The sequence below is a fragment of the Metopolophium dirhodum genome, chromosome 5, assembly GCF_019925205.1.
Source record: "Metopolophium dirhodum isolate CAU chromosome 5, ASM1992520v1, whole genome shotgun sequence".
Taxonomy (NCBI): domain Eukaryota; kingdom Metazoa; phylum Arthropoda; class Insecta; order Hemiptera; family Aphididae; genus Metopolophium; species Metopolophium dirhodum.
The window spans coordinates 27,870,683-27,885,095 of record NC_083564.1 but is presented as its reverse complement, the minus strand read 5'-3'; the positions used below and the strand labels follow the sequence as shown (position 1 = coordinate 27,885,095).

At 30.5% G+C, this 14,413-nt stretch overlaps 1 protein-coding gene and 1 non-coding gene across 4 annotated transcripts in view; both read left to right on the top strand.

The window, feature by feature from the left end:
- The window catches only part of LOC132944280 (synaptotagmin 1-like), a 41,213-nt gene that overhangs the window by 14,916 nt on the left and 11,884 nt on the right, over positions 1-14,413 (top strand). For all 3 annotated transcript variants that reach the window (XM_061013542.1, XM_061013540.1, XM_061013541.1), the window contains exon 2: positions 13,435-13,656. In XM_061013542.1, the coding sequence (XP_060869525.1) occupies positions 13,443-13,656 (214 nt within the window). In that variant the 5' untranslated portion in view covers positions 13,435-13,442. The remainder of the gene's footprint in view (positions 1-13,434; positions 13,657-14,413) is intronic.
- On the top strand, positions 11,307-11,379 carry Trnaf-gaa (transfer RNA phenylalanine (anticodon GAA)). Its single transcript has one exon. It is a non-coding gene; the product is annotated as a tRNA-Phe (tRNA).

Below are 14,413 nucleotides of genomic sequence, written 5' to 3'. Positions count from 1 at the left end.
ATTGAGTCCAAATAATTGATAATATAATGTCTATATATAATCACTTTGATCAAACAATATTTCATTTGATTGGTAGGTTGTATTATATATTCATCTAGGGTAAGTAATATAAAAACAATCCTTTCTCGGTTCACCGTAAAGCCTGCATATAAAAGGGATATTTATACAAGCATTGTACTACACGTTAATTGGTAGATTTATATTTATATATAAAATCATAACAATGATTTCAACAATAAATATATTTATCGTTAAAATATTAAAATTATCTTAAAATATTTTCAAACAAATGTAACCATGACCTTTATTCAATAACTGCTACAATTATATACATAGTGAACAGTGAACACTTACAGCCTACATATATAAACGAGGCAATACACTTTTTTTAATTAAACGTTATGTCATAAACATTACAGCTTAATACTAGGAATAATAATGAAATATACGATATTATAAGCCAGTGCGTATTCGGGATCAATTTATAAGGGATAGCTATAGGGGAAAGTTTCAAAACATATTTTTTGGGAATTGTAATATATTAAAATATAATTTGAAACCATTTATTTGATTTGTATGGTACACAACTATAAACTATACAGAGTTACCTGTATTTTATAAGTATACAATATATATATAACATAGGATCATAATAACCCCCACCCATGTATACACCACTGGTTATTATCTATAACGTATTTACATAGGTATAAGGTATCCACATCAGGAATATATTAAAATATAACAAAAAACTTTGAATCTAAATTAATTTTCCTTACAAACACAAACATTATATGTATAGCAAATGCAAACCATAAGTAGTACTTTTTCTAAAACGAGCAACCTACGCATAATGATAGTTGAATTGTATATGATATTTAATATCATGCAAACATGTGTAAATTTAATATACTTAATTACAATCGTAGGTTAATATCAAACAAATTATATAAACAAATTTTTCCCATTAAACAAGATTCAAGAACCTCTATCCGAATATATATGAATTTAAAATCACAAATAAAATGGTTAATATTTAACAGTAGTTTTATTGTATACCTACATAGATTTATTTTCTAATTGTGGTGTGAATATTATCTGATAAAGGATATTAAACGTCATACGATAGCCAATAGTATCAGTTTTATCTGAAAGACGTATAATATTGCATAATTTAGACTTGAAGACGAGATCAGTGCAAATAAAATTAATTGTCACCGCCAGTAATGGGAATCGTTGCGTGTCTTTCGAGTAATTACCCCAACCGTTCGAGTGGACATAATTTGTGCAACGTAATTAGCATACTACGTATACATATTATACAACACACACATAAAGTATAATATATATAATATATATATATAACGTTCCGTTCGGTCATGTGTCACATTGCAGTATAATCACAAAATAATGTTTTTGAAAGGATTTTTTCCGTCGTAACATTTCTATAATTTTACTAAATTTGTCTCTATTACAATAATAATTATTATATTATGTATTTAGACGTTTTTCGAACATTTTCATTTGTATCATATCATATTCCACATGGTATCGGGTAGCATATCTACATTTATTCACTAAATACTCAAATATCGAATTAAATATTCTGTGCAAATAATATAACACATAACAAGTTATAATAAACGTGCAGCGCATGTCGTAGGTATTATGTATAGTGTGTAGTATGGTAGTGTGTGTTTATTGATTTTCTGGATAAAAAAAAAAGATAGGAGATAGAAAGTTTAAATTCTGTAAATTTTAATTCAATATAATAATAGAGTTAGATGAGGCAATGAGCAAGTCTCTACCTTTTCTACATAAGAGAAATAATAAATCTAAAAACGATGATAAACTGAGCTCGGTTTACACAAAACTTATCAAGGCTTATCAGGTTTTCATATTGAACACATTTCTTCAAAGATATTTTTAAGTTTTACCTAATTTTTGATGTAACAACTAATAAAGGCAAATAATTCTAAAATCCCATCCTTGCTCCATTTCAAATCTATAAAGGTGCTACATGAAATAAGCATGTGTTCAGTGGCGTGACCAGGAATTTTCAACGGGGGGAGGGTGTTATTATAACTAATAATACATTTAAATGAATTGGAGTGGTAATACTAAAGACACAAATAAGGGTATTTAAGGGACAATTGTGCGTGTGCGTGTGTTGGGGAGGTTTCCTCCCACCCATGGGCACACCACTGCATGCGTTTAGCTACTCCAAAAATTGTTTTTCGTAAATAAAACAATGATTATAAAAAAACACATAATCCAGGGCCTAAAATAGTATGTATTAAAACATCAAGTGTGTGGGGTACAAATTTTCTAAGTGTGCTGTAAAAATAAAACTCAAAATTAAATAATACCACAAGTTTCACGAAATTACAAATAAGTATATTCACAGGGTACTGGACAAAAATATAGGATTGACAAGCAATAATAATTTATCAATAATTTATACGTTTATGAAATATTAAATAAGTATATTTTAAACGATGATTAAAAATGTATATTTGATACTCAAAAATAATATAATAATAAGAGTTGATAATACTATACTATACACTTTTATAGTAGGTAGATTTTAAATGGTAGATATGCATTTAATGTGTTAATCCTGTTGTTTTCTTACTTCTGATATAGTGATATGTGTGCTGAATCAAAATTGACCCATAAACCGATGACCAACTTAAAATTATTGTTACTTGTTTTAGCTTAAATGTTAGTTTTATCTTTTATAACTCAAATTACGATAAAATAATCAACTAAAAATGGTTTGAGAGAATTTTTCCAGAAAAATCTCAAAATAATACCAACATTAATCCCTAATGATATTGAGCTGACTTACAAATTATAACTTTTAAGGAGGTACCTACATAATTTGTTTTAAAATAATATATTAATTCATTTTGATAACTATTCTTTAGATGACTTTTTTTGTGAAAACTTTGATAGCCCAGTGGGCTTGTATGTTTATTCAATTTTATTTAAACAAAGAGTTAAATAAGCTGTTACTGGTAGACATATTTAGGAGGAGTGTGGTGGTCTAAGCTCCCCGCGGATCTGTGTGTTCCAAGTATTAAGTATTAAGTAAACAGTACGAAATTTTCGATATTTTAGGGGCTGACATAAAATTACTTTAAAACTATTAACCAATATACATTCCTAACTTCACTGAAGTACTAAGATGGTGTAATGTAATAAAGACAATTTTCGAATGCTTCATCAAATCATAGTTTACATAATATATGTCAAGTCGATGACGTCGCATGACCTATGTCAAAGGCTCAAAGCACAATAATTAAAGTATTGCGTTTAAAATAGGTATACTAGCTAATATGTAAATTAATTTATATAACTTAATATAAACACTATCATTACTTTGAAAAACAATAAAGTTTTGAAACTATTAATGTTAGAAAATCTTAAACACGTGAATTCTAAGATTTTTGTTCCCCTGAATTTTGATGAGCGAAACTACTATTAAATATTAAAAGTATATAATTTATGAATAAGGAGAGGGCACGCGCATTTTGTATTTTATTCATACATACCTAGTATGTCATACATATATTGCGGTTGATCACGCGTGTTTCAAAAAGATATCTCATAAAATGTGTAAAATCGTATCACATGTGGTATATAATATGAACGAGCATATTAACAATTAATAATTATATATAATAATAATACTAATTATTATAATACACAGTAGGTAGGTGGGTACCTAATGGTTTTGCTGATATGAATATAAATTATACATTATGACGAAGACTACAGTGACTTAATGGCACGTCAGATTTTATGCTAAAATGTTATAACGCTAAATACGTATGAAAAACTGAATTCATAGCTGTACAGAATTTCCACCTTACGTATACCACGATCGATATTTGAGATAACAACGCATCGATTTTAAAATGTTTAGTTTTACATTATTGCCCATGACGCGTACTGTACACATGCTTATTTGGTATTTGAAAAAATCATTGTATAATAATGTACGATAGGTCATAGGTATTATGTGGGTGCCACCTTTTTATATCCATCAGCCATACATGTAGGACTCTGCCCTTGTAAGCAAAACAAATCATACCCACACATGCATTATATTTTATAATACTTCATATGCAACGGTGGTGGATCCAGAGAATAAGGAGGCTTTCAGTCATTTTCATCCCTATTCGGGAGGAGTACAATCTTCAAGAATCAAAGTATGTTCTGTTATATCAGTGGGTATAAATTGTGATCATAGCATTGCCAGATACTCATATATTTTATTTTATAATTATGAAATTACTAATAATTTGATTTCTTATAAGTTGTGAATCGTTAGGTAGTCTATACAATAATACAATATCCTTCTTAAAAATTATATTTTATTAATTAAGAACTGTCTAGATACCTCCGTAAATATTTTTGATACGAAATGTGAGATGTTAATTTATCAACCTTTAAAAAGACAGACCAACCCATTGAGTTATCTTTAAAGTCGATATAGACAAATACAATACAATATATTGTGTTTTGAATAAATGCATGACCAATTATTTTTTATACGTGTAAAACAAAGTTTTATATTGTACTACAAATAACATTTTTTTCGGCAAACACTTTTTAGGGTAGAAAAATTACTGACACTAAATAGATTTAATGGGATTTCCAAGGTAACCTTAGAAGGTATACACTCTTATATACATCTTGGTAAATTTTACATTCAGCCCTTTGCACCCCTTTCCAAAAATAAAATATGGTATTATAAATCCCCAACTGACGATGACGCGCGATATATTATAGAAACCGTCGTCGGCTGCATGGACGAATAATATTTATAATATTGTCGTCGGCGGTAGTTGCTACTTCTATGAAGGGCGTGTTTGCAATATGTGTAATACTCAGTGCGCTTGCGGGTGACGTCAAGGATGGAAATACACCACCACCGGTCTGGATTTTTATCAATGGAGGTAAAACGACGAGAGAGATAGATGGATGAAAAGTGAGGGAGAGAATAACCGAGAGAGCGAAATAGCAGGCCACCACCGCCACCACTTTCCGAACATCATTCCGTCGTCGCCGTGGCAACACACACTCGAGCCGGAGAGTACGTGCCGGTTGCATGTTCGCTTATTATCGTACAGTTCAAAATTATTATTTGGCTTTAAAATTAAATTATTATGATTATTATTCAAACTGCCTATGTATTACTCTGGGTACTACGTGTGTTGAGCGTAATAGATACTCAGTGGCGTAAATATTAAAACAATTTTTGATTGTTAAAAATTATTTCAATAAAAATACAAAATAAAATAAACATAATATATAAAACCTCTTCATACTGAATAATTCCTACTTGTCAATATGGCAATTAAATAGTGTTTGTTCAGTGGTATTTTGGTTCAATGGTCCAGACATTTTGGGAAAATAAAGCCATATTACCCAAATTACCCCCTAGCTACCTATAATAGTATTCGTTTATTGTTTCTAAAGGGGCTAAAAGTCTAAAACGTCTATTTTACTCCCGATCCTTGAAAATGTAATGATTTTCTAAAGACGCTGCAGGTACTCAAATAATGAACGTATAGAGATATGCATATTAAACTAATTAAAAGTTGGTTTGAAAGTTATTTTTCAAGGCATCTTCTTTAGGTACATAATTATTCTTTCCAGTCAAAACTCAGTGCTACCAGCAAGTTTCGAACCAATATATAGGATAATAGATCAATTTATTGAGAGATCCCCAAAATTCCAAAAATTCCCTCCCCGCTTGTATACCGATTATACAGTACATACCTACGTGTGTTTGTTATAAAAGAAATTTGAATTATTATATTTAACGGGTGCGCAACGATTCTCCAACGTAAATTTATGAATAAATTAAAATAGGTATGGTGCGTAGGTAACACATAAACTCAATACAATTGAACAATATAAATGCTAACTAAGGCTTTATCTATTATAATTTTATGACTTGTATGCTTTCTCTCTCTCTCTCTCTCTCTCTCCCGAGTATTGTTGTTATATTATTCGTACTGCGCTCCGTAAATTACGCGCACGCACTTTGGTACTCCCTGCCCGTGGGCATATGTAGGTATATAATATTATACAACGAGGTTTATCGATTTCGACCCACCGCGCCAAACGACGACAAGCACGCACTTTACACTCACGTAGGGTGCCTCCATACATTTTATATAAACGGTGTGTAGGTATATAATGTAGCAGCGTGCCTGCATATATACAATTATACATAATATTATATATAATATTATAATATATATATACGTACCTACTAACTAGCAGCGGGAAAAAATGCATAGCTGCATAATATGAACGCACGTCCCGGTGGAGTATTCGTGTATATAATATACTTCGTGGATGAAAAGAGTTTCTCTAACCCTTTCAGCAAATCCTCCGCCTGTTTGAATCTAATTGGCATTTATACGGACGATTTTTCAACGTCACCCGGAAACGTTACTATTCTCATACATGTATACGACTTTATTGATCCTCCGGACATCCGACTCAAACGTAATTTATGCGTAATATATACTATATATATATATCTATTATCGTGTACCTCGCCGCGTTTCAATGTGGATATACATTTTAACGTGCATGTCGTTTGAAAAATGTACATAGTCTACAATACTCAACATACCTATAATTGATATACTCCTTCGTTCGAATACCGGTCAAAGAGCTGATTAAAACCGCAACACAATATGTCTTCGAGAACCGCAGCACACATTTAGTTTCTAACATCTAAGAGGACATATCTAACGATATGCACGTACAAAACATACGCCAATGTTTACACAATGACGACCAATAAAAAATTGGTAGGTATAACTCTATACCTTAATTTTGATTTGTGCCATTTCCATATATTTATTAGTTAATTTATCACAATAAAATAATACAGTATTATAATGTAACCGTCGGGGGACGAGGTGGCCGAGCGGTCTAACGCGACGGATTCGGCACAGCCGGTCCGAGTTCGATCCTCGACCACTGGGCGGCATTTTTCTCCGTGCAAGTCACGGTGTCCGGAGAACAAGTGCCGCCATCCCCCCACCCCGGGGCACGGCAGAAACCTACGGGTGCCCCATTAGAAATTCTGCCAAACACAACACACACGTGTACCAACCTACCCAACCTACCAACCTACCCAATATAAAACCTACAGTGCCCTCCCCACACCCAATGGCCTATGTTGCCGCGGGTTACCCAATAAAAAAAAAAAAAAAAAAAAAAAAAAAAAAAAAAAAAAAAATGTAACCGTCGTAAATATAAACAAAAATAACAATTTAATGTCAAATGGCTGACACTGAATCCCTGATAACACATTGAACTGTATCTATATTCTCTCTATATCTATAGAATGTATATCTGGTCTATGCACAACGATATAACTAATTAATGAAACACATTTAGCGTATAATGAATTCAAATATTATTAAAGGAATCATAGCAGGACTGTTATCACAATTTCCGAATACTCGATGTTTGTGGGTTTCGATATGTGGGTACGGTTTTAAAATTACGAGAAGACAAGTCCTGACGACGACAGTTCCGTCTCAGATCTGTTAGCCATGTTTTAATGATTATTAATATTATAATCTGCGCACCTTATTAATCTGCAGAAATTATACTGTATTATAAATATGATGCAATATAATATTAATGGCTCAAACTACCCACGTGGCCACATAATAGGATTACGTTCCCTGTAATTGTTTTATAATAATATATATTACCTATATAAATTATACAATATATTAAACATAATAGTTAAACCTGGTTAATTTACCGATTAATTTTAGTTTACCAAAATAATTACAAAGTGACCTCTCAAATTAAACGACTTTACGAGGCTAATATTATTATATACCATTGCAGGTGTTATCAAACATGTAGTTTTAAGTAAGAATAATCATATTTAGATGTATTTAAAACAGTCATAAATTGCACTTTCTGTATATAATTTACTTACCTATATTAGCCATCCGTAAAATCTTAATATCATTGTCAAACTGATTTTAGTACTGTAAATATTGTAATATAATATATCCCTGTTTGGAAAAATTGTACAACTACAATTATTAATATGATTTCACCCGCCGATATAATTTATAGTATTGCACAGTACAACAGTAGGTAATAGGTAACGCTATACAGTCTATAATATATTATTAATATAGACTGATAATTACTTATTTACAGAAATCCCTGCGATAAGTTGAAAAATTATGCCGTATGTTATAAAATATAATATTTTCAATTTTGTACACAAATACAGTTATCTGTTATCTAATAAGACATATAAGCAGTCTGGGTATAAACTAGTTAAAAAGTTAAAGTTAAGTTAAGTAATTTTAACTTTTAAACTTAATTTTTTAAAATTTAATATTCATTTACTTAATTTTTACTTAACTGATTTTTATTGATATAAATTTTAAAAATAACACGTTACTTTTAATTAAATCCAAGTTATGTTAATTTATAAATAATTAAATAATAAAAATAATAAAATTATTATTGATGATATATATCATATATATATTGGATAAACATTTACTTTTTACTATTTTAAACCATATTACTGGCTATTTAAATGTTAAAAAAAAAAATAACCTAACTTAAGTTAATAAGTTAATTGTGAGTTTCCATATAACTATTAACTTAATTGAGTTGAAAAAAAAATAGGATAACTATTAACTTTAAAGTTTAAACTTATTATAATGTTTTCAATCAACTTAACTCAACTCAATTAAAAATTATCATTAACTTGCCCAGGCTTGCATATATATGGGTAGATATTCTTCAAATTTCAAATAAGTTGCTATATTATGGCCACAACTAGTAGTCACAGCCGAATACTTATATGGTACATAAGATCTTACATATCAAAATAAAAGGCGAGTGCGTGTGTTTGTTAACTGCAAAATATGCTCATAAAATTTCAATTGACAGCAGGATACATTACCCGCTACTTTCATAATAATTAAGTATATCGACATTGTCATGAAGGTGTGTGTCGATGAAATCGTATAATTATATTATAGTGCAAGAATGATGGAAAGAAGATGGACTAGGTAATTCATCCAGAAAAGTCAGTGTCAAACCAAGCCGCGTAGGAACTATTAATATCTACCTATATAACACTTTTTTTTTATAAAAACGACTTTATCTACGAAAAACACAATTTTAAAACGACAGAAAATACATTATATGAATGCTGTTTTAGCCAGACTCTGGGCTCCGCACTTTGCACATTACATATAGTTTATTATATTATGCATACTATAAACATAAAGTCAATGGCGTCATTTAGTGGTGTGGAGCACATTTCCTTCCCTGCTAATTTAGGAGTATGCGACATGCATGCTTTCATTGAGACTATGGTAATATAAATTTGTTAGTCCATAGGTATATGCGCCTGAATAATAACCGACCGCGAGAAAAAAACGGATGCGACAATTTCAGCAGTCAAAGCACGGTGTTGTTTTGTACAATTATTTTGTTAATTTGTCACGTAATACCTGTCAATCAGGATTGAAAATAGAAATTTGGATTTGCATGGACAACTTTTTTTTGTTTATTGAATCGATTGGCATTACAAATTGGAATAGCTTCGAAATGACACGGAGACAGATAAAACTGTTAGGTTTACACATAATAATAATATATCAATGCGTATTATTTCGTAATTTTATTACCGTAGTTTATAGAGTTCATTATGGGAATCATAATTCATAGGTATGTGGTTATTCATATGGTTATATCCGGGATAAATACATTTCACGACAAAAACCCACCACGGACGTAACTGGCTTATGGTAGGTAGGTAGTACTAGGTACCTATAGTAAGTTATAATATTATACGGTTACCTATGTGGCTATACCGTATATGTATAATTTATTATAATTTATAATATATATATATTAATAAATAGTAAATACGCAAATTACGTCTATTCACAAATAGATAGATCAGTATAATATAAATTATATAATGCATTATGTACTTATAGAGTATTATAGGTACCTACATATTATCATAATATCATAACATGGATTATGGTGAAACAATTATAATATTATCTCTGCATCTCGGTCATTTTTGGAGCGCGTTGCGCATATTCATGTCCTCTACAATAATATGATAAAAATAAATAGACATATATAGTTACCTAGTATAAATAAGTGTATATTATGCAGATTTAAGGCATGCTCAGGTTAATGGAAGGTGCACTTTCAGAAGTCCTTCCACTGAAAAATCCCAAAATTAAATAAATTACTGTCTAAATATAAATGCTTTTGCTTTTTAAAATTGTAACTTATCTTCAGTACTTACAATAAGTAAATGTCAAGTTATATTTAAATAGTGTAGTTAATTATCTTCTGCATTTATTATTTTAATATATGCTACACCTCAAGTACCGACAAGGTGGACCGCAGGTTGAAGAGTTGCAAAGCACTGAAGTCTATAGATAAACATATATTATATATAGCCATCCAGCATCCTGCCAGTATATACGGTACCTTCACTTTAGGTATATCTTCTTACTGAGTTTTTCATTTGTAATTTGTTCTTTTTGCACTAGTAGAAAGTAAGTACCTGTAATACTTAAATTTGGATATTGTAAAAATCGTTTATGTATAGGTACATTTAAAATGTATTCTTATGCAGAACTACGTCACTACCTCAACTATAATATTACTTACCTGTAGGCAGTCTTTAAAATACTTGAGTGAAAGTATTCAAATACTTTTTAAGTACCTAGGTATCTACTCAAATAGGTACGCATTACGCAACCACGCAGGTATATTAAATAATACAACTATAGATAGGTAGGTTAGAAGTTAAAAGTAAAAAAAATATTACAATAAAGCATTACCTACTACTACTATAGATATTACAATCTATAGTTTATACTCTATATACTCAATAGGTTCACCCAGTGGCGTGGCCAGGGGGGTTTTGGGTGTTTAACACCCTCCCTATAGTGACATTTTCCCCCTAATAAATGTATTATTTATACATGAAAACTGTAGAAAACTTGGTATAATTTTTATTTAAACCCACCCCCCCCCCCCCCCTCTCTCCCATATAATAATCCTGGCTACACTATTGGGTACAACTCAAACCAAACTCAATGTTTTCGATTTTGTGTTTTACTGACTAGTACCATTGATTATACTGATAATATTATATTAATTATAATCAATGCTAGTAGGTACCTAGGTACCTATTGCGTAATTTTGTTAAAATAGTCTCAAAATCGTGTTGACGTCATGAAGCCGAAATAGCTCAGTTGGGAGAGCGTTAGACTGAAGATCTAAAGGTCCCTGGTTCGATCCCTGGTTTCGGCAGAAATTTTTTTGTTTTTTTTTTTTCGAGAATTTTTTTTTCTATTAAATATTATATTATAACCTAGCTGATTGAAATTATCTTAATAAATAAATTATATTGATCTCATTCATTTGATTATGATGAACAGGTTATATTTTTGATTAATGCAAAAATAGTTATTAATTAGGAATTAGGATGATGTAAATTGTAAATATTTTTAATTACAATATTATTTTAATATAATAACCATTTCAAACTATTTTTGCTAATACTATTGAATAAATACATTAATAATATTTTCAAAATGAATACTACTACTAAGTTCTAAGAATAATAGCTCTGATAATAAGTTTGGAAGATAGGTATGGGGGATATGGTGATTTTAAAAGAATATAGTATTTATTATGAATAATTCATCAACATTTAATATTTTGTGATAGTTTTATAAAAGTATTGGTAACAAGTAGGTACTCCAACTACACATTTGTAAATTAAATATTTATTACATATAGGTATTTTATAGTTTTATAAAACCGTTTTAAGGACTATTATTCTTAGTATATACATTTTTATAACTACTAGTTCAAAGTTTGATTCAAATTCATAAACATTTCCAAAAAAATCATCAGCCGAACAAAGGCTAACTAAGTTGGCACTAAAAAAGGTTGGTTTTCATTTAATTTAAAAAATAAGTTTATATCGCCACATAAAACTACTTAAGTAGTATAACAATTTAAATAATTAAAAATATAGTGTATTTAAGTATAATCGAAAATTTCAAATACCAGACATTTGATTAAATGAATTATTAAAGGAAAAAATGAGGGGACATTATTGGTGTATCATTCTATATTATACTTATATAAAAATTGTATAAATACTTTAATTAAATAATATTAAATTCGCACTAAAAGTAGGTATTTTGTACTATGTAATATGTATAATATATACATTGTACTAATACCTATATGGTAGCTAATATGTTTGTCTGCATGGTCTTGAAGGCCGACCACTACAAATAAGAAGAAAAACTGATATAAAAATAAAAAAATTAAGAAAAAACATCTACGGAATTTTATATATTATATTTGCAAAAACGCCGTTTCTCCTGAGTCCTGGTCGTGTATGAAATTAAATTACTGAGTTATTTATTATAGTTTATTACTTTACAAAGTATAGTAAACCCCGTTACACATTATTAAAGTTCAATGCGTTCTATAAAATGTCATAAGAATGTCATAGAACACGTGTGTAATGAATGCCATAAATTACCTAACTCTGAAGATTTACAGGTTTTGACCAGTAGTTTGAGAAACTGCAACAAAAACTGAGCGTAAACATGATTTTATTTATTCAAAGTAGAAAATATATAGATACAATCCTAGTTATAAATAAATTAAATATACAATGACTACAATCGTTGTTTAAATAAATCCAAGACATGGTCACATGAATGAAGGAAACGTCGTGTGTCACTACATCAGATATAATAGGTACTCAGGAATTTATTTTATTTTATTTTTGTAATATGCGGATTAATAAGAGGATGCTATTCGTAGCTAATTTCTTTTGAGACAATGAATGAGTAGGATTTCGTGATTTTGTCCCTTCTGGTACTGTGTTAGAAACAGGATTGGAAATAAGAGGGTATGGGTGATTATAAATGTTTATTTGAAATTGTTCATATAGCAATGAATTGTGAGTACCTATGTGTATTGTTTGGATGTTGCGGTGGTGAAGGTGTAGCGTGTGGTGACTAACGCACCAGGGAGCGTTAGCTAATGAGACGAAGATTTATGGATTAGAATGATTAGAATAGCTGTAAGTTAAATATTTTGGTAGACACTTGAAATAAAATACCATAGGTCAAATATTATTTTATCTTTGACAAACCGTGTATATTTGTCGAATTTTGATTATACCATGGTTATATAATATCACAATAGTCAATAATGAATAATAAAATAGATTTTCTACCAATATAATATATTATGAATATATCCTAGGTATATATATACATACCGATTAACTACTATTCTCATTATTTTTTTCATAACAATGGTATTTCATTTCAGGATAAAATATGGCACCTGTGGACAAGTCGACCGATGGATCCGATTCAGCAGACAAATCGGGCACGTCGCCTCCGAGTCCGGCGATCGGCGAAAATAAGACAGTTGGCGGTACGTCGGCCCAAGGGCTCGACCAGTCAGCCAGACAGGGCACACCTGTCCTGGACGGCACCGGATACGCCGAGACGACAATGAGTTCCAAGCTAGAGAACGCAGACATATTAAGTGAGTACATGACACAGTACCTACACATCGAACGCGTCCTAAATGCTACATCCTATATAAAACCATGCAGTCACGTGTGCAGTAAAATAATAATGATAATTTCATCTATAAGGTCTCAGCCGCTATTTTTCATCTCACATAGTTTATATTATTATTACATTACGACCCCGTTAAATTTCAAAATACGCTGCGCTGTTTAAGAAATGTACTGGAAATGATTTATTGATATTTTCAAAAAGCGCCTGTCGCTTGCACGTATACTACCACCAACCTATATATACAACCTTCGTTATTATAAATTATTATATTTCCGTTCGTTCACGATTGGTCCGTTAAAAATAACTAAACATAAATGACAATTTTTAAATAATTGGACTCGTTTTATAGTTATACCTATAATCTATATAATACACGCGCGTATCTAATACATAACATAAAAAAAAAAATGTCACAAAAGCGCGTGTCTCGCATTTTGCGACGGGCTAATAATACAAAGAAAGCAGTTTATATTGAAACGGCTTTTGCGTAAATTTTTATTGGTAGCCTTGATATTATATATCTTGGCAGAATCTTAAGCTCCCTTTACTAACCCCCAAGGCCCCAACACACACACGCGGTACCATGGCTAGTGTGAAATAAATACAATATATCGCTCTGTTAGGTCGTAAATTGGACAAAACGAATATATAAGTAGGTCACTATATGCCATAAAACAATGCTATATTTTGTCTTACTGATTCCACTGAATTTTTATTTA